The sequence below is a fragment of the Suricata suricatta genome, chromosome 8 (assembly GCF_006229205.1).
Source record: "Suricata suricatta isolate VVHF042 chromosome 8, meerkat_22Aug2017_6uvM2_HiC, whole genome shotgun sequence".
Classification (NCBI taxonomy): Eukaryota; Metazoa; Chordata; class Mammalia; order Carnivora; family Herpestidae; genus Suricata; species Suricata suricatta.
In genome coordinates this window covers 112167661-112189239 of record NC_043707.1, presented here as the reverse complement: position 1 = coordinate 112189239, position 21579 = coordinate 112167661, and the positions used below count along the sequence as shown (strand labels likewise).

The window sequence follows — 21579 nt, the reverse complement described above, 5'->3', positions numbered from 1 at the left end:
CTATATACTTAGATATTCTGTATATCTTTTAACAAAATCACTATTAATATTGTTTTGTTTATATTCTTTTTCTTTTCATAACATATGGTAATCATTTTCCTTTGTCATTTGTCAAAGCATACCTTTTTAAGGGCTACAAAAAAATTCTACTGTGTGTATGTGCTATTAATTTGTAACCAATCCCTTATTAGAGTTTAAGCTCTGTAGCTTTTTGCTGTAACTTTTATCATATGTTGGTAAGCATTCTTGTATAAACTTTTTTGGTGTGTTTATCTCTGATGGTTTCCTATCAAGTATATGTGTATTTTAAGACTTTTGATTTCAAAACTACCATCTGAAGGAGTTACAGCATCGGTGTATTCTCACCGATGTGGTATGTGAGAATGTCCAGTGGTAGGTATTCTCTCCGGTATCAACTAGTATCATTACAAAAAACTTTCCCTATTTAATAGGTGGAAAATGACCTCTCGTGGTTTTAATTTTTATCTCTAACTACCAAATAGAGTGAATATCTGTTAGAATCGTCATCCACAGTTCTACCAGCCTTAGATCTCCCTCTTCTTCTAAGAGCCATATGCATGAAGAAGAGAAGGCTAGAAGGCTGTTTCTTATTTATACTAAAGTACTCGTGCCACATCTTTTGGCAGATCTCTGACATCTACATTAGTGGAGAATCAGGGGACATGTCAGCCAAGGAAAAGCTTCTCCTGTGGACCCAGAAGGTGACAGCTGGTTACACAGGGATCAAATGTACCAACTTTTCCTCCTGCTGGAGTGATGGGAAGATGTTCAATGCACTTATTCACCGATACAGGTAAATGCAGTGGGATTTCACTGTGGCTGGAGGAGCTTCTTCTCATCTTGCTTGTGATAAGTTATAATGCTACTTTTTCCCTGAACCAGGGATCAACACTCTGATTCATCTTCTCATTTCAAAAAGGAATATGTTATTGAACTCCTGCTATTCTAGGCACCGGGTACAAACATCAATGAACAGAACCACAACAGCTCTTGCTTTCATGGAGTTTATTTATTAGGCAGTGAACAAAGAAATGCATTTTGTTATATGGTGGTAAGCATAGTGGAGGGATAGAGAGTAATGGAGTTTGCTGTAGTTTGGACGGGGTGGTTGGAGATGGCCTCTCTGATTAGGGTGCTGGAGCAGAGCTGTAAAGGAGTGAGCAGCACAGGCCTCCTAGGGTCAGAGGCCTTTACTTGGAGGAAACAGCAAGTGCAGAGGGCCTGAAGTGGGGGCTCACTTGGAGTGGAAGAGGAGTAGCCCCTTGCTGGAGTCAGATGGGTGAGGAAGATAGGAATTTTGACAGCAAAACTTGAACTTATTCCACTCTTAATTGTCATAAAACACATCCCAACTTTTATCCTATACTAGTTTACGATAGCTTTCCCATAAATCCAACCATCCTGCTGTTATGGGTTTAGGATGAAGGAGCACTGGGCTCCTGGCATGTAATTAAAAATGGGATTAGTACCTTTCTAAATGTCTTGCTTTCTTTCTAATATAATCAGTGTGTTCCAGCTCTGGGTACTTCTAAGAGGTTTGCTTCGTGTGGATTCTTATGAGGTATAGGCCTTTCACGTGTCTTGGTGGACTTTTACAGACCTGATCTGGTAGATATGGAAAGGGTACAAATCCAAAGTAACCGTGAGAATTTGGAGCAGGCTTTCGAAGTAGCAGAAAGACTGGGGGTCACCCGCTTACTGGACGCAGAAGGTGAGAACTGACTGGAGCTGAGTTTGTTTGGCTTAAATTCATTGTCCTTCTCCTGGCAGCTTCCTCTGTTCTTACTAAGAAATTTCTTCCCCTTTCTCTCTCAGATGTGGATGTGCCATCTCCAGATGAAAAGTCTGTGATCACTTATGTGTCTTCAATTTATGATGCCTTCCCTAAAGTTCCTGAGGGCGGAGAAGGAATCAGTGCTACGGTAAAAGAAACTTTCCTAAAATACCTTCTGATATGTTTGGGCGGAATGTATTGATTAGACCTTATTTCTCAAGCTCTCACTGTATGTGGAGCACTTTTATACAGTGCAGACTGAATTCACGTTATCTTTATACATGGTCATTGTCGTTGGTCCCTGGGAACAAGTCCACATATTGCTAATTCTGACGAGATCAGGCACGTTCAGGGTGGTATGGCCGTAGACTGGATATTGCTAATTCTGTAGCATCCAGCATAGACTATTCTAGTGTCGGGAAATTGAATCCCATCTTGAGAGCCCTTGAGGAGCTCTGAAACTGGGACTCCACATATTAGGCTGAGCAGCTGTGTAGGCAGTGAGAGGAAATGGATTTTATGTGGTTTGGGGTGGCCTGAGCTACTGTCTCCTGTGCTTGTCTCGTGTACTGCTAATCAGAAGGTGTGTGATATCTACCTTTTGGCAATAGGAAGTAGACTCCAGGTGGCAAGAATACCAAAGCCGAGTGGACTCCCTCATTCCCTGGATCAAACAGCATACAATATTGATGTCAGATAAATCCTTTCCCCAGAACCCTGTTGAACTAAAGGTAAAGTCATGGACCTAAATTGTCTTTTATAAATTTCCATGCTGGGATTAAGTCTCAGAGCTCGCTGCTGCTGGCTCCTGGGTGAGGTGGTATACAGAGTGGGTCAGGTTACTTGCATGCATCCATTTATTCACCACATATTAATTTTGTAGGCACTTTATAACCAATATATACACTTCAAAGAAACAGAAATTCTGGCCAAGGAGAGAGAAAAAGGAAGAATTGAGGAATTATATAAATTATTAGAGGTAAGGAAACCTATCCTTTGCTGATTCTTGGTGTTTGCTGGTTTGCCTGATTGTTATTTCTTTGTTAGACTGCTGGCATGCTCGTCCCAACCTGCAAATCCAACATCACTTTTAGGCTGGTGTTGAAAATTTGTGGTAAATGGGCAGTATCAACCTTCCATATTTTTGAAAGAGGCTTTTGAAAAATGATAAACATTTATTTAGAAACATTGAGTTATAGGAATGAGTTTTCCTGTTTTTTAGAGGGAGGCTAATCCTTTCCCTAAGATGGGAAGGAGAGAGACTTCCACACATATTTTGATTCCTAGAGAATTTGAAGGTGTAGATTTGGGCGTTTGGCCTTTCCAGAATGCAGGTTATTAAGAGGACAGGTAGATTTATGGAAAATGTAGAGGAATGGAAAGATTTAGAGCATGCGGTAGTCCCTGTATTTTAGAGATGGTTCCTTTGCTCTTACCTCAAGGTGAGGTACTGCTAAGTACTCAGTTCTTTTCTCTTGTTAGACAACAGGAGAAACTGCTGATGGCTGGGTAAATATGCAAGACACGATGTGTCACAAACATGTAAAATTGGGCCTGAGGGCATGGCTGTTTCTTTGGACTAAAAAGAGTGTTTCTGGGATTTTTTAGGTGTGGATTGAGTTTGGCCGTATTAAACTGCCTCAAGGTTACCACCCAAATGACGTGGAGGAAGAGTGGGGAAAGCTCATCATCGAGATGCTGGAGCGAGAGAAGTCGCTTCGCCCAGCTGTGGAGAGGTGGGCACAGGGCCTAACAGCAGCCTGATGTTACCCACCCGGGCCGCTTTGAGCCCGGTGCATGACTACGGTTTTCATCTTATTATAGGCTGGAATTGCTGCTACAGATTGCAAACAAAATCCAGAATGGTGCTCTGAACTGTGAAGAGAAACTGACACTAGCTAAGAATACACTGCAGGCTGTGAGTGTCTGTGTTGTCTCTCCCCTTCTCACCCTGTGCAGTAATGGTCCAGATTCATGAGTGAGAAATTCAGCTGTGTCACTTCCTCAGGCTTGGCTCCCTCGGTCCTCTGGGTGGGGGTACTGGCATTCTCTCACTCCCTTTACTTCCTTTCTGTCTTAGGACGCTGCTCACCTGGAATCGGGACAACCGGTACAGTGCGAGTCAGATGTCATCATGTACATTCAGGAATGTGAGGGTCTCATCAGGCAGCTGCAGGTGGACCTCCAGATCCTACGGGATGAGAATTACTACCAGCTGGAAGAGCTGGCTTTTAGGTGAGGAGCACAGGGCTCAGACACCTCTGTCTTGCTTATCCCTGAGGCTCGCAGGTCAAGAGTCTGGGATTGAATTTTGTGACCTGGGTCTTGGAGGTCTCAAGGGGACACTACAGGTATGTGGGGCAGGAAAATTCTCATGGTGGAGGACAGTTCCCCCTAATTGCAGGCCCTGCCCAATGAGTACCTGTAGGAGTCCCTAATCACTGTGGCCTCTTATAATACCCACACATATTTCTGGGTGACCCGCAGGGATGCAGTACCACATCTAGGTTCAAACCGCTGGTGATCGAATGCGTCATTTTATAGAGAAAACAAAGACCCATAGAGGGGATGGGCATCATCTAGGTCATGCAGTTTGTACAGAACCAAGACTAAGACTCATTTCTTTTGACCCCTAGTCCATTGTTCGTTCGATTGTACCACCCAGGAGTTCTATAAACAGATACTGGTTTGCCTCCCTTCAATTAACACTGTAATTTGGCATTTGCCTCAACAACTCTGAACGATGAAGATGTTAAAACCACCTTGTGTTCATATAACACTTCTTTTTCAAAACACTTTTCCTGATATGATCTCATTTTTATTTTTGCCTCATCCTTGTCAAATGGATAGGGAATATTTTATCTTAAAAAAGTGCATTACAGGGCACCTGACTGGCTCAGCATGCAACTCTTGATCTCAGGGTTGTGAGTTCAAGCCCCACATTGAGCATGGAGCCTATTTAAAAAATGTGTATTACAGATTTAAATGTCTTCCTTTTTTTCTCTTTCTCCATTTCAGGGTTATGCGTCTGCAAGATGAGCTGGTCACCTTGCGTCTAGAGTGCACAAACTTGTATAGGAAGGGCCATTTCACTTCACTAGAATTGGCTCCACCCTCTACTTTAACCACTACTCATCTGAGGGCAGAACCCTTGACCAAGGGAACCCATTCTTCCTCTACCTCCTGGTTCCGAAAACCCATGACTCGGGCTGAACTTGTATCTATCTCCTCCTCTGAGGATGAAGGCAATCTTCGATTTGTGTATGAACTGCTGTCTTGGGTAGAAGAAATGCAGGTGGGTGCATGTTCCAAGCGCGTCTGCAGTGCATTATGGTTTACTGGACCCAGCAGCTTGTCTAGGAGGGCCAAGATGCTCTATCCTTGGGTGGTAAACTCTCTAAATTATCAGTGCTGCCCAGAACCCAAGCCCCCTTCTCAAGTGTCAAATGGGTAGCGTCAGCTCAAATCCTCAAAAGTCCCACACCGAATAGCATAGGCTTTTCTGATTGGAAGTTCTTTGGGAATCCATTCTCTTCAGTTAACTGTGCTTTAAGTGAAGCTCATTGGAGAAATTACAGAGTCTGTAAATCTCAGTTACCTTTTCTGAAACTCCCTCATTGGCAGAGGACTTGTTCCTCACTTTTTGTTATTGGTTTTCCCTCTGGAGTTTAAGCCAGGCTGCTGTGATTCACAAGTCCAAGGGGCACTGTGTACATGTGTTCCGGAACAGTGTTTCAAGTTCAATCTTGTCCTTTTAATCCTTCTAATCCTTGTGTTTTCTGTGAAATTCTTCCCATGCCCTCGTGTTGGATTCCTCATGTAGCAATAAATAAAAATATCCAAAGACAAGATACTTAAAAATTACCTGCCACTGGTCAATAGTTGATGCCATGCATGAAGTTTAATATTTTCAGATATTTCTTTCTTATATCCACTCTGATTGTGAAATGAAGAGCTCTGTAAAAGAAAATGCCTAAACTATACAGTTAACCTTCAGCCTGTGGAAACACATTTCTGGTTGGTAAATTCAGGAATGTATCTCATAATACGGCAACAAAGGGCTGCCCCTGCTGTAGGAGTTGGGGTTTGGTCTCCAGCTCCTTGTGGGTGATAATGGCATGCTTTTCTATAAGAGGCTGGGTTGGAGATGGCTTAGGTGTCCTCTTGCCCAATCTGCTACCCACAATCCCTTTGCCGAAACATCAGTTTTGAAAAATTTCTGTTTTTGCTAATTCAACCAATTAAATACCCATCTTTTCTTTTCCAGATGAAACTGGAGCGAGCAGAGTGGGGCAATGACCTGCCTAGTGTGGAGTTGCAGCTGGAGACACAACAGCACATCCACGCCAGTGTGGAAGGACTGGGCTCAAGTGTCAAAGAGGCCAGGTTGTATGAGGTACGTGCCTTCAGAATCCATCTTGGATGGGGGGTGTGGTGGGGTGGGGTGGGTAACGGGGTACATGCGCGGTGCAGCTGCCTCTAAAGAGGAGGAGGCTCTGGAAAAGAATGAGAATCACGAGCAGCACGTTATACCAAATTCCCTTTCCACATCAAGTTTCTTTTTTGCTCTTTGAAATACCCTTATGAGCAAGGTATTTTTATTAATCCATTTTTACTAAAATGAATAGCAATACTGAAAGCTAAGGTCAGAATCAGTATATCCTGGATGCAGATTTCAAACACAGTCCTGATGCTCCAGAACCTCATCTTGTTTCCATTTCACCTCCTGCCTGCAGGGCCAGCTGGAATAGAGAAACTATTCACTCAGTCTCTCCCTCCCCATTTGTCATTCAACTTTCCCCTTCAAAAAAGCAGTCGAGTAATTTGGGAATCATCAGGCATAGGTTTTGCTAGAAACTGCCCAGAGTTACTGGAAGCACGAGGCTTCTCAGCTGTGTTCACCCCACTGAACTCTGCCTCACTCATTGCTGCCCCAGGCTTTATTTTTAATTTTAATTTTTAAAATTTTTATTTAAATTCTAGTTAACATATAGAGCAATTAATATTAGTTTTAGATGTACGGTATAGTGATTCAACACTTCTATACATCACCTGGTGCTCATCACAAGTGCACTCCTTTTTTTTTTTTTAAGTTTATGTATTTATTTTAATTTTGAGTGGGGTAGGGGAGGGATAGAGAGAAGAGGGAGAGAGGGAGAATCCCAAGCATGTTCTGCAGTTGTCAGCGCAGAGCCTAATGTGGGGCTTGAACCTACAAACCATGAGATTATGACCTGAGCCAAAGTTGGACATTTAGCCAACTAGGCCACCCAGGCACCCCACAAGTATACTCCTTAATCCCTGTCATCTATTTAACCCATGTCCCTGCCCATCTCCCTTCTGGTAATGATCAGTTTATTCTCTATCACTAAGAGTCTGTTTCTTGATTTGACCCATAGTGTTTTTGTTTTTGTTTTTTAATTTAAATTCAAGTTAGTTAATGTATAGTGTGTCTCTGGGCTTTACAACCTGACCAAGAGATTTGTTATCTCAGCTTCTGTTTCTGGGTAATCAATTCCTAACTGTGTGCCGACATAGTTGAAACCATACTGTACATATAGTTTACTTATTCTTTCTCTAATTTTCTCTTTATTTCATTCATTTTTTATCAGGGAAAAATGTCCCAGAATTTCCATACTAGTTATGTTGAAACTCTTGGAAAGCTGGAGACACAGTATTGTAAACTGAAGGTGAGTTTTGACTCTTTTGTTCCCTTTGTGGACAGCTATCTTCCCTAATTCAAAAAGTCTGTGATTCGACCCTGTTTTGGTTTTCTGCTTATTAGTTATATAATTTACTGTGCAATTGTTCATATGTATTACAACATTTTCTCAATTTTCTTAGTGGATCAGAAATCACTGCCCCAGAAAGTTTAAATTAAGTAGAACCTGTCCCAGTTTCCGTGTTTTACCAAAGCAGTGCCTGTATATGCTTTCAGACACCAGAACAGAAAGTTTGAGATTGGTAGGAAGGAGACTCCTCTTCTATCTGTTCTTCATTCTTGTCTTTCAAGATTGTCCAGAGTAGTACAGGCCTAAAATCATTCTTTATTCAGGGAGCCCCATAAAAGCCTGGTGAGTTCTAACTTCTTGCTAGGATTGATGGGGGCTCTGGGAGTCCTATTCCAAACTTGTACTAAATTTAAATTTGAGTTCATGGAGGAGCACCCAGAGATGAAAAATCAAGGTTAAATTTATTTCCTGTGTTATTTTTTACTTTGATGTCATATGTGTTATCTTCTACAGATGAAAGCCTGGCAGTTAACTTTATAATCCCTGCTTTGTCTAGGAAACTTCCAGCTTCCGGATGAGGCACCTTCAGAGCCTGCATAAATTTGTCTCCAAAGCTACAGCTGAGTTGATCTGGTTGAATGAGAAGGAGGAGGAGGAACTAGCATATGATTGGAGTGACAACAATCCCAATATCTCAGCCAAAAGAAATTATTTCTCTGTGAGTGTAGCAAAACAGACCTGTCATATTTATGTAATAGCAGAAGGAGACAGAGAGAGAGGCTAGTCTGATGAGAGCTTGGATTTCTGGATTTGCATTCTGCTAGGTAGAAATAGGGACTCCCTGCCTAATGCATCTGTGCGTGTGAGAAGTGTACATGGAGAGAGGGGAAACATAGCCCTAGAATGAATTTACTTAGAATGCGTTTAGAAAGGCAGTGTCTTGGAGACCAGAGTATTGGGCTTCAAGTTGAGTCATTTCAGAATAGCCTTGTGTTTGGGATGATAGACTTTGGAGTGAGAGAGACCTGGGTTCCAATTCCTACTCCTCTGGGTTTGTGACCTTGGCCAGTCATTTAATCTCTCTGGACCTCTGTGAAATAAGATTATAGTATCACTTCAAAGGCTTGTGTAAAAGATTCACTAAGCTAATATAGGCAAAGCACTTAGTATAGGGCTTACAGAGGCATACTCTGGGCTTTTTGCAAATTCTGAATTCTGTTAAATTTATTTAATAATTTTTTGTTCAAATATCTTCATTTGTAAAATGGGAAGGGAAATTCAATATTGGACAACAATAACACATGTTTATTTTTTTTTCAGTCAATACAATGGGGTTGTTTTCTTTCTAAGTGTATTTCCACATTTCAGGATTTTTAAAGATATTGTAAACACTATGCAAACAGGAACCTTTTTAAAAACATTTTTTAATGTTTATTTTTGAGAAAGACAGAGTGTGAGTGGGGGAGGGGCAGAGAGAGAGGGAGACGCAGAATCTGAAGCAGGCTCCAGGCTCTGAACTGTCAGTGCAGAGCCTGATGTGGGGTTTGAACTCACGAATGGTGAGATCATGACCTGAGCCGAAGTCAGATGCTTAACCAACTGAGCCACCCAGGTGCCCCAGGAAGCTTTTTTATTCACATTTACTTTAGATACTGTTAAATGCCATCAGAATTTAAATTTTAAACTTCTGATCATAGAAAAGCGTATGATTTTTCTAAAGTAAAGAAGAAAGAATAAATGCCCTAATACAGTAAACTGTCTGAGAATGGAAATCAGGCTATGGTAAAGATAAAACGAAAGTGCTTAGAAAGAGGGGATCAGATGTGACAGCAAGGATCAGTATCCAGCTTTATAAAATAACTAGCACCTAAATTGAGTCCTGTAGTGTTAACAGAATATAAAGCCAGAGGAGGGCACTGCAGGCTGATGGAACAGTCTGAGCAAAGCCAGCGAGTCACTGATTGGGATCTCAGAGTGTGTCAGGTACTGTGTTAAGGGACATGAACCAGCCACTCCTGCCAAGTTATCTCCTTTCTCTCTCTCCAGTGCTCACCTATGGCCCAGGTCCCATATCCTTTGTAAATCATTATCCAGTAGTTCTAGCACTTTTGCTCTTCGAAATCCTCTGGCATGTGCTGTTTATTCCTCTTATTTAGGCATTGACCCTCTGTTGGAGACTCCTTTAAAGTGGGGCAGGGAACATAACTTTTTCTTGGTTGCTCCTCCCCCCCACTCCTTAATTGCACTTACTGCATCTAGTTGAATTCAACTTTCAGGAGTTGACAATGCAGCTGGAGGAGAAACAGGATGTGTTTCGGTCTCTACAAGATACAGCAGAGCTGCTGTCACTTGAGAACCACCCAGCCAAGCAGACTGTGGAGGTATGTGACTTGAGAATGTGTGAGGGTCAAGTGCTTAGGGTTGTCATAATGGAAGCACCCAAATCAGAGACTTTATTCTGCTGACACACCTGAAGCAAGTGTCATCGGTCATTTGTCTCAGATCTTTCTTCATCCCAGCCCCCAAAAGACTACAAACAAAGGAGAATAGGATGAGAAACTAGAAGAGATATTGATTCCTTTTGAACCATATACTTTAAATGAGGATTCAGCCAAATCCTGCTTCTTATTGGCGTGGTGCATTTGCCCAGAGAAGAGAGAGAGTGGGGGAATCTGGGAGGGATTTATTCATGCTCAGGTTTTGCTGATCATTTACAGTTGGCCGTTGAACAACATGGGTTTGAACTGCATAGCCCTCTTATATGCAGTTTTGTTTTCTAAATACTGTATGATACTATAAATGTATTTTCTTTTCCTTAAAATTTTTTTAGTAACATTTTCTTTGCTATTGCTCATTTTACGGTAAGCATATAGTATATGTACAGTATATGTACATATAACATACAAAATATGTGTTTATTGACTGTTCATGTTATCAGTAAGGCCTCCAGTCAGCAGTAAGCTATTGGCAGTTAAGTTTCTGAGGAGTCCAAAGTCATGTGTGGATTTCTGACTGTGGAGGTTCAGTGCCCCATCCCCTCCATTGTTCAAGGGTTAGCTGTAGCTGCAGTTGAGTGTGGAAGAGGCCTCTTCTATGTGACCCATGTTGGATGAAAGACAAGCCTGTTTCTCACGGGAAGCACTCAGCAGATGCCCATCAAGCATCTCCGTGTATCTTCTGTCGGCCTATTATTAGCAGAGTTGGTCTTGGCAGAGAGCGTCACACATGTATCTTGCTAAACCACTTCCCTTCTGTTCATGTGTTTGGCTCTTTCAGGCTTACAGCGCTGCAGTCCAGTCCCAGTTGCAGTGGATGAAGCAACTATGCTTGTGTGTTGAGCAGCATGTAAAAGAGAATACTGCTTACTTTCAGGTATGTGAACTTTGTTGTGTTTGTGTCTGTGCATATCTGTGTGTGTGTGTGTGTGTGTGTGTGTGTGTGTGTGTGAGAGAGAGAGAGAGAGAGAGAGAGTGTGTGTGTGCATGAGCATCAGAGAGGATAAGAATACCCTTTTCCATTTAGACAAGTGATTTTATGTACCTCTTTGTGCGCACAATCCTGCACATGGAAAAAGTGGGGTGAAAAGCACATCCATATCAGTTAAACCACCACTTTACTGTGTAAACCACCACTCCCAACGCATAGCTGCTTAAAACAATAATCCTTTAATTAGTTCTGGATTCTGTGGTTTGGTAATTTGGGCTAGGCTCAGTTGAGATGGGAAAAGATGATTTTCTCCTCTTGCTTCACTTATGGATGGCTGCGGGCAGCTGGCAGGCAGGCTAGGGGCTAGTTGGTTGCAAATGGCATCACTTCCAAGTCTGGTAGTTGGTGGGGGTGATGGGGTACAAGTCTATATTCATGTCTAACATCTGTTAGGTTGGCCTAGGCTTCTTCATGTTTGTTCCACAAATGACCAGAGAGAGCGAGCCCCAGTGCACAAGCCCTTTTTTCTGCTGTCACATTTAGTATGTCTTTGACTAAAGCAAGTCAGGTGCCTGGGCCCAGCTTTAAAGGGAAGAAGTAGACCTTCCTTCCTCTTGATGGGAGAAACTATAAAATCCCAGGACCATTTTTCTTCCTTCAGTCTATCACCAAGTCAAGAACATACTCATTTTCAGATGAGGATGGGAGGAGGATATAACCTGTTGCCTCTCTTTGGGTTTGCCCTAAATTAAATAATCTCCCTGATCATTTTATAATCTTACCAGTGAATTGGAACATTTGATCACACAACCTTTAGGCTTTTCATGACACCTACCTCACAGCCAAGTGTCCTCACTAGTAGTGTTTCTGCAAAGGTGAAGCTGACTGACGTTTCTCTAGGGTTCAATAATAGGCTTTGTGGTAGTCATCACTAATATTCCCCAGATGTGGCGTTTTAAGCCCTCGGTTTCCACTCCTGTGGATTTTGTAAATGAAGTATCATGAATCCAGGCGAGGAATTACAGTGAGATTGCTCTTTCTTGGTCAACATCTGTGTGTCGTGAAGTGTTTAGCATGAGGTCCTGCTCCTGTCCCCACAGTTCTTCAGTGATGCACGGGACCTGGAGGCATTCTTGAGGAACCTCCAAGACTCCATCAAACGAAAATATTCCTGTGACCACAACACCAGCTTATCTCGCCTCGAGGACCTGCTCCAGGACTCCATGGTGGGTGTTGCGTCAGCGGGATGATTTCTCCTGAGAAACAGAGTAAACTATATCAGCTGCTGCTGTTTATATCCTTGAAAGCCGTAGGGTAAGGGGTCAGTGATATAAAGTTTGGCTAACATTCGAATAGAGTTTAATCCCAATTTTGTTCTGTCGTTTTCGTTCTTTTTTTTTTTTTTTTCTTTTCTGTCCTTACAGAAGTTGCTAATAAGATTCCTTTGGGTATGCTGTTGAAGTAAAGGCCTAGGCCTTTCCCCCTGAGCCACTTAGTGCTCACTATGCTTTCTTTCCGTTGTTACTATTTTAATTCAAAAGTTGAGACCAAAGATGAGGTGTAGAGCATGAAAAATAGTGTTGAAGGGGATTAGGTGACATCAAATTCTTTTTTCACTCTCATGCAAAGAGAATTAAAACAAAACCAAATCAATGAGCTAGACCTGAGCCATATTTTTCCTCTGTGGTAATTTTGTTTTGGTAAAATGAGGTATTAGAATATTGTTTTTAATTAAGGATGATGTTAAAATCTTATTTAGATATAATGCAGTATTTGTCCAATTTATGTAGCAGTATTAACTTTGAGAAAATATTTTTGCATCCAATATTTACTCCAAATCAATTTTATATTCATTTTCTCCAGTGAATTATTACTATTATTTCAGAAATGCTGATAATAAAATCAGAGCAGTAATGTTTACATGTATTGAATGTATATTAACAGAGTTGGTAGGACAGTTCTAGCTATGTCCCAAATTAAGATAGAAGAGTAATGTAATAGGGAAATTATTTTTTTCTGTATGAGAAGTCAGAGGATTCCCACATTTCAGTAGAAAATTATAAATAAGAGAACCAGAGAATCCTAAACTTTTTCATAGGTGAAACGGGTATTTGTGAACAGTAGTTGATTGTTTATTGGTTTATTTTTACACTTTCAGGTATTATTACCCTATGAATGGGTTCACATTCAGTGTTTGACCTAGGCCAATAATCTGTTAATTTAATGAACTTGTAATGAAGGATAAAAGCCTGACTTTTAGATGTTGTCTCTGAATGTCTCTCTTGGAGGTACTTCAAGTATGAAGGAGGAATATAATAATCCTTGGCTATTATCTCCTCCCTTCCACAGAGTACCTTCCTGTCTTAGGGTAACTTCTCTGCAATTGTTGTCATATCTTCTCTTCTCGAGGGTCGCTGCTCTGTTCCCTCCTCTCCAGGTCAGGGGCATCGGGTTGGCGGCGTCATCTGGGCATGAAGTCACCTGGGTCTGCTCCTCAGCTTGTCCGTCAGGTTCGGGAGCATCTGTCATGGCTTCTGGTTCTTTTCAGAACTTTTATCACGCTGAGCACTTGGTCTCTGGAGCTTGAGATGTTTGGCTGTGGGTTAGACAGAAATTGACATCTTTATTGCAAGGAAACGGAAATGGGTAGACCAGCTCTCAAGTATGGAACAATGTGGCTGTCACCCTGATATATTCCATTCCTCTTTCTTAACTAATAAGTTAAAGTTGTATTTCTTCCAATCATGCTCCCGGGGACAGGCACAGGTAGTTTATTTAAGCATTTCTTTTTCTTTACTTGCATATTCTTAATTCTTTAATGGCATTTCTTAACATTATTAACTCTTTACTCTCATCACATCTACTTCCATCCTAAGAAAGTCCTCTTCTAAGGACATTTTATACCTCAAAATGGACTTGACACATCCTAGTAATACATGAAAGTTATCTTTTACTCTCTAACACAATTGGTAGTACATTGCTACCAATTTTGTGGACAAGACGTTCATTAGTTTTTAAGATAATTGGGTTTGCGGAGACTTTGAGAGTTTCAATTTTGCATGATACTTCTTTCAAACCAGTCAAATTTACATGCGCATGGCACAGCAAGACACTAAAAGGTAAACCCTGAATCATTTGTCGTGTCTTCACCAACAGCATTGTTTATAAATTGTTGGTGGAAAAGCTGAGATCTTTCTCTAGAAAGTTCGACTCAATTGTTATGAAAGTGAAATAGTAGTGGTAGAGCTTGGGAGGTATAATTATTTAAAAATTCCTTAAAGAGCACAATTCTAGCTTCTCTGCAGAAGGCAAGAACTGGCTTCTACCAGTAAGAAAGTGAATAATAATAATAGCGACAGCAATGTTGTTATTATTGTTTTTAAATTTCCATGCTTTCTGCTCCTTATTTGGGGAAATCCTTTGTATAGCTGTATTTGGCAGCTGGCAGTTCTTTTTTGTTTGTTTTTGTGTTTTCATTATTTTTGCATGTGGCTTCATGATTCATTGAAAAGGGCACAGGGAGAAAGCTGAGCAATTTGAGTAGAAAAGCACTTGGTAGAAGACAGAAATATCCTCTCCTTTTTTCTTTAACTTTGTGTTTCTAAGATGGCTCCACCAAGGATCCCTACTTAACTGAGAAATGACATTCTCTGAGGGAGTGGAGCACTCAGTTTTCTTTGTTGACTCAGTCATCCTGAGTAGCAGCATTAATGTCTTCTTTGTGTTTCTTCTCACTTTGTAGGATGAAAAGGAGCAGCTTATACAGTCCAAGAGTTCCGTTGCCAGTCTTGTTGGGAGATCAAAAACCATTGTTCAGCTAAAGCCACGCAGTCCTGACCATGTGCTAAAGAGCACCATTTCTGTGAAGGCCATCTGTGACTATCGGCAGATAGAGGTGAGGAGGTAGAAAAGGTGCTTCTGGCCCCAGAAGGAAGGGAGGGAGAAGCAAAGCCTTTAGTTAGGGGTATGATAGAGAAAGGTCTAATGTTACAGGTGTTTTGTTTTTTAATTAGAACTTAAACATTCTTTAAAAGAAAAAAAAAGCCCATACTCTACAATCTTGACCTGCTTCCTGCCTCCGTGACTGGTATCATCATCCACCCGATGTCCTAAGCGATGTCAGAAATGATGCTTTGTAGCCCCTGAGCCATATCTTTGGCTTTTCCTCTCTTATCCCCAACAGCTCGTAGGAAAACCAAATCCATACCAACTTGCACATAAATATCCCTTAGGTTAGATGTACTTCTTTCTGTCCTTGCAGCTACTACCCTGAGTTAGACCGTAATTTCTTTCCTTTGAATAATGGCATTAGCCTCCCCATTCAATGCATTCTCTATTCTTCCACCAGCATGATCTTCAAAAAAAAATCCCATACTTATATCCTACAATAATTCCCCAGTTCTGTTTAGATGGCCTAAATTCCTTAATGTGGCTTTAAGGTCCTGAATAATCCTTCTTTACCTTTCTGGGCAAGACTGGGTCATGTCCCTTCCATGCATTCCCTGGTAAATTGCATTTGTCATATAGTATTATAACTATTATAACTCTTTACCCCCACCAAAATATGTGGAATATCAACCACGTTTGTTAGTTTACCATCTTACCATTCTAATGCCTAGTGGCCTAGCAAAATTCCAGGCACATAATAGGCTCAGTAAATATTTGTAATGCATAAGAATTAATTTCTCTGGCACATTTCTGTGTCTCAGTATTTCTGTTTTTAAAACAGAAATGATGATGTTGGTTCCTTGTCTCCCAAGAGAAAGAATCGATGATTCCAAAATGCTTAAACCTTTTCAGGGATTTGAATGGGATAACAAGAAGGGAGGAAGAGGAAGTATCACAAAAGCAAAGTTGTGATTATTCATGTCCCTTAACCTTTACCCTAATGGGTATAGATGCAGAGAGATTGCTTTTGGAGGTCTTAAGACAGTCTCCTTAGAATTTTCATATACTGAGTCACTTGACCTGTAATAAACATTTAACAAACACTTGCTTCCTTGATGTCACAACCTTTCCTGTTTTGTGTGTATACATGTGTGCACACACACACACACACACACACACACACATATAAAAGATTATCTTTTCATCAAAATTAGGAATCCTCATTAAGTGTTGGCAGATCTCCAAAATGATTTGTTTTTCTTAAGGATTTCATAGCTTTGAGATCAGGCACCACATCATAATGGGTTGTTGGTTTATGCATTAGCAATAACTTGTGAGTTTGTCTCTTCAGATCACCATTTGCAAGAATGATGAATGTGTGTTGGAAGATAATTCGCAGAGGACCAAGTGGAAAGTGATCAGCCCCACAGGGAATGAGGCGATGGTCCCATCAGTCTGTTTCCTCATCCCCTCACCCAATAAGGATGCCATTGAGATGGCCAGCAGGTAACTTTGCTCACCTGCCACCTGTGCTGCTTGGCTTGAGTGAATTGATGGAGGGATGAATCTGCATTTGCTATTTTAACACAGAACAGCCAAGTTTTAAAGTTTCTTTTGGGAAAGACCTCCTATTAAGATAGCAAGCCTTGCACTTGCAGCTAGGCTTTTAGTAAATGCCAATGTTCAATTCAGTGATCATTCTTCATCATAAACAGTTGTCTCTCAGAAGATTGATTTTTGTGATGACAGTTAATTTTCTTTATATTTTATTAAAATAATATATATACATATTTTATTTTTTTAAGTTTATTCATTTGTTTTGAGAAAGAGAGGGGCAGAGAGAGAGGGAGAGAGAATTTCAAGCAGGCTCTGCGCTTTCAGCACAGAGCCCCGACATGACACTCAGACTCACAAACCATGAGATCATGACCTGGGCTGAAACCAAGAGTCAGACGTTCAACAACTAAGCCACCCAGGCACCCCTACATACATATTTTTAAAAGCTGAATTATACCATGAAGCTTGTAATAAAAAGCAGCTATTCCCTCCCCCACCCCAGGATTCTAATTTCCTGAGTCCATTATTTTCAATCCTTTATTTTGACATCACTGAAATTTTAGTGGATTTTTTGGGGGAGAGAGAAGATAAACTAAATGGGTTTAATATCTCTTATTTAAATGAAGTCCAGGCTTCTAATTTCCCTCCTATTCTTTTTATCTCACATTTCTCAACTTAAAATTCAAGGTAATGTAGTATGTGTGTTGAATATGTCTGTGTATGTGAGAGTTTAAAGTTTGTAGGTCTTCCAGAAGCTGAGATTGAATCAGGCGCAGGATGCTGTAGAAAAAAACTTCTCTGGTCCTTCACACTGCAGTTTTGTTTGTTTGTTTGTTTGTTTGTTTGTTTTTAATATGCCAGATGACTTTTTAAGTTGTTCTTAACTTTCAAACATTTTAGCAGTTTTGTGAATATATAGATCACAGCAATGTATTTTTTAAGCATTGATCTGGATTGTCATTTTTCAGCAATTCAAATGGGGTTATTTGATCTCTCTATTTTTCTCTATTACGTATCTTCATGGGTGTATCCTCTCTCTGACTTCCTGTGATTATGATATATACAGGTAACATTTATAAGACTGCTAAACATGCTGACATCATATTCATAATACCATAGTAAATTCAAATTGTTTGAATATCTCAATTAATTTTGTTCTAAAAATTGCTGTGTTGTTAGTATTTGATTACTCTGCTTAGCATGTAAACCCAGTTCTGCTAAGCCAATCACATTTTCCCCCTGAAAGATCTCTGATGTGGAGCTCAAGTTTTAAAAAGCCACAGCCAGGTTTTCTGTTGTTTCTAGGGTCGAACAATCTTACCAGAAAGTGATGGCTCTTTGGCATCAGCTACATGTTAACACCAAAAGCCTTATCTCCTGGAACTATCTGCGGAAGGACCTTGACCTTGTAAAGACCTGGAACCTGGAAAAGGTAATTGTGGAAAGCCTTCCCTCAGGCTCACATCCTGTTGGCAAGCTTTTTTCAGAAGGAACTTTTTTTCATTACTGTAAGACTCCTACCCACCCACAGAGAGTAAAGTGAAGTCAGGGATAGTGTTTCAGAATTAGGGGGTCCTAGGATTGAAAAACAGCAGCCGGAATGGTTAAGGAAATTTCTGATGAAAATGAACATCTTCGGTTTTCTTGGCCAACCAAAGGCTTCTTCCTACTCTGCAGGATGAGCAGCTCTTGCACAGATGTATGTAGTACAGCAATAATGGTGAATTAACCATTAGTCAGGGTTGTGTACAATAGGGCACAGTGGATTCTTCTGGGGTGCTAGTAATGTTGTTTCTTGATCTGAATGCTGATAACATGGACAAGTTCTTGTTGTAAAACACCACATTTGCAGTTACGGTGTGTGCAACTGATTTGTCTATATGTTAAACATCAATAAAAGGGAGAAAAGGAGGAGGTATTATGTTCCCATTCTATTGAAATTTATTTCCTTTTCCTTCTCTCTCTCTCTAGCTTCGATCCTCAGCACCAGGAGAGTGCCACCAGGTTATGAAGAACCTCCAAGCCCACTATGAAGACTTTCTGCAGGATAGCCGTGACTCTCTGCTTTTCTCAGTGGCTGATCGTCTGCGCTTAGAAGAGGAGGTGGAGGCTTGTAAAACCCACTTCCAGCACCTGATGCAGTCCATAGAGAATGGTGTGTGCCTTGGCAAGAGGGAAAGAAATGGTGGAATGAGAGCCCTGAAGGGTGCTGCTGGACCCTTCATGTAGACTAGAGAGTACCACCTTTTTACCATTTGAGTTGCTAAAAACTTGAGATAGGAAAACACTTAACAGAGATGAATTCTCATAATTGGATCATGAAAGAAGAGGCCATATTTCATTCATTGCTTATCCACCTGTCACATTTTCTTGTGGAAATAACATGTTTAGATTAAAAAAATTTTTTTTGTTTATTATTGAGACAGAAACAGAGCATGAATAGGGGAGGGGCAGAGAGAGAGGGAGACACAGAATCCACAGCAGGCTTCAGGCTCTGAGCTGTCAGCACAGAGGCCAATGTGGGGCTCTAACTCACAAACCATGAGATCATGACCTGAGCAGAAGTCAGACACTTAACTGACTGAGGCACCCAGGTACCCCTAACATGTTTAGATTCTTAAATATGGGTATATAATGCAGAGAATTTAAGATCAGGCAGAAGGTTTCCCCCATATAAAGCCTTGCTTTCATTTGTGGAATATCAGGTCTGCTGCTCTCTATCTGAGGGTGAATCCATTGTTCTCAAGTTTGTTAATTTCTGTTGTGGTGGTTAATGGTATTCTGTACTTGTGCATTCACAGAGGACAAAGAAGAAACTGTGGCCAAGATGTACATTTCAGAGCTGAAGAATATCCGACTACGCCTGGAGGAGTGTGAACAGCGACTGGTCAAGCGAATTCAGTCTCCAGCCAGTTCTAGGACTGACAAAGATGCCCGACAGGACAATGCATTAAGGATCGCAGAGCAAGAGGTAAGCCTCGAATGAGGTGGGTGCGGGCTGCAGCGCACGTGCTTTCAGAGAGTGGATTGGGTGTCAAGACAATATGGAGCCTAAAAAATAAGACAGTAGACTCATGGCCTTTCTACTCGAGAGTTCTTCCCTGCAGCATGTAAATGCCTTTTACCTGTGGCAGCATGATTTCAGTTCCCAGTGCATTGCTGAATGTTGATTAGTTTTCTGCACACTTGGGGAGGCAAACTGACTGGCAAATTGTTCTAAGCACCACATTTGGGCTACATATTTTTTTAAGTTGTTTTTAATGTTTATTTATTTTTGAGACAGAGAGAGATAGAGCACGAGTGGGGGTGAGGAGAGGGTGGATAGAGAGGGAGACATAGAATCTGAAACAGGCTCCAGGCTCTGAGCTGTTAGCACAGAACCTGATGCAGGGCTTGAACCCACAAATCATGAGATATGACCTGAGCCGAAGTCGGCTGCTTAACCGACTGAGCCACCCAGGCACCCCTGGGCTACATATTTTAAGATTGCTTGGTGGAGATTCTACTATCTGTTTTATCCCTTATGTGCATGTGGTATTTACTATGATGTGGTTACCATCATCCATATTATGCAAAAAATATTAAGGAAAGACTCAGATTCTTTTCTAGGGTCAGATGCACACTTACAGCAAGTTAGCTCTCATCCTTTGTTTCCTTTCTTACAAAAATGGAGATGTTAATACATAAGTCCAAACTATATAACTTAACTTCCAAAGTTTTCCAAAAAGTTAAGTGATATAGTACATATAATGAGTTTCCTAAAAAAGTAAAATGCCATCAAAATGTAGGGCAGTGTTTCTGAAGTAAAAGCAGCAAATATTAAATGCTTTGTTATGTGCTCATAGGTATGTGAAGAGAGTAACCCAAAGTCCTTGCTTTGGGCTTATAATGTAGTTTAAAAAATAGAAGGTTGAAGTCACAATTAGAAGCTTCAGTATAAGAGATGTCATAAGATAGTACCTAGGATATTTACAGATTTCCAAGCAAACATTGCTATAGGAGTTTAGAGTGTTATTAGACCATTTCTACTTGGTATGGTATGAGAGAGCTCCTTAAAGAATATTAAGGGGCGCCTGGGTGGCTCAGTTGGTTAAGCATCGGACTTCAACTCAGGTCATGATCTCACTGTTTGTGGGTTGGTCCCCTGACTCAGGCTCTGTGCTGACAGCTCAGAGCCTGGAGCCTGCTTCAGATTCTGTGTCTCCCTCTCTCTCTGCCCCTTCCACTCGTGCTTTGTCTCAAAACTAAATAAACATTTAAAATATTTTTAAAAAAGAATATTAGATTTGTCCTGGGAGCCTGAAGGAATGGAAAGGACTGGCTATATTAGGAATGATTCTTCCTACCCTTTTCAGTTATTCCAAAGTATAAAGAAGCAGATGAATGGGCAGTATAATTTTCAGTGGCCAGGGAGGTCTAGTACACCTGAACGAAGCATATCATATAACATGTAATTTTCATATTGAAACTTACAAGGTTTCTGTAGTTACCTGAAATCTGTTTGTCCCAGCAAAATTGAACATTCTATGAAAGGTTAATATTCAGCTCTTCTAATGGACCTTCCTTTTTTTTCATTAACTGTTATTTTGAAATAGTTGCAGTATATCAGAAAAAAATTTTCTCCTATAGCCTTCACCTGGATTCCCCAAATGTTGACGTATTTCTGTATTTGCTTTATCATTTTTTCCTACGTACGTATACATCATCATAATCTTTTTTTGAGGTGCCTGGGTGGCTCAGTCAGTTGAGCATCTGACTTCAGCTCAGGTCATGATCTCATAGTTTGTGAATTCAAGCACCGTGCTGGGTTCTGTGCTAACAGCTCAGATCCTGGAGCCTGCCTGGAGTCTGTGTCTCCCTCTCTCTCTGCTTCTCCCATGCTCATGCTATGTCTCTCTGTCTCTCAAAAATAAATAAACATTAAAAAATTTAAGAATATATATTTTTTCTTTTTAGAGTGAGTTCTGTACATGATGGTTTTTTTTTTACCCCTAAATATTTCAGTGTGCATTTCCAAAACTCAGGGGGAGTCTCTTATGTAATCATAGGACAGTAATTAAAATCAGGAAGTGAACATTGTTACAATGCTGTTATCTAAGACTTTATTAAAATTTCATCAGTTGAATTAATAATGCCTTTTTTTGGGGTACTCCCTCCCCCAAAATTTTTAGTACAGGATTC

General features: G+C 40.7%; 1 protein-coding gene across 7 annotated transcripts in view; it reads left to right on the top strand.

The window, feature by feature from the left end:
- MACF1 (microtubule actin crosslinking factor 1) overlaps window positions 1-21579 on the top strand; it is a 324783-nt gene that overhangs the window by 166365 nt on the left and 136839 nt on the right. For all 7 annotated transcript variants that reach the window (XM_029947033.1, XM_029947032.1, XM_029947029.1 and 4 more), the window contains 20 exons: window positions 648-814; window positions 1620-1732; window positions 1837-1943; window positions 2407-2526; window positions 2679-2774; window positions 3404-3531; window positions 3620-3713; window positions 3876-4030; window positions 4814-5090; window positions 6063-6191; window positions 7408-7485; window positions 8084-8245; window positions 9804-9908; window positions 10804-10899; window positions 12054-12179; window positions 14696-14848; window positions 16193-16347; window positions 17704-17830; window positions 18370-18553; window positions 19200-19369. In XM_029947033.1, coding sequence (XP_029802893.1) covers window positions 648-814; window positions 1620-1732; window positions 1837-1943; window positions 2407-2526; window positions 2679-2774; window positions 3404-3531; window positions 3620-3713; window positions 3876-4030; window positions 4814-5090; window positions 6063-6191; window positions 7408-7485; window positions 8084-8245; window positions 9804-9908; window positions 10804-10899; window positions 12054-12179; window positions 14696-14848; window positions 16193-16347; window positions 17704-17830; window positions 18370-18553; window positions 19200-19369 — 2742 coding nt within the window. The remainder of the gene's footprint in view (window positions 1-647; window positions 815-1619; window positions 1733-1836; window positions 1944-2406; window positions 2527-2678; window positions 2775-3403; window positions 3532-3619; window positions 3714-3875; window positions 4031-4813; window positions 5091-6062; window positions 6192-7407; window positions 7486-8083; window positions 8246-9803; window positions 9909-10803; window positions 10900-12053; window positions 12180-14695; window positions 14849-16192; window positions 16348-17703; window positions 17831-18369; window positions 18554-19199; window positions 19370-21579) is intronic.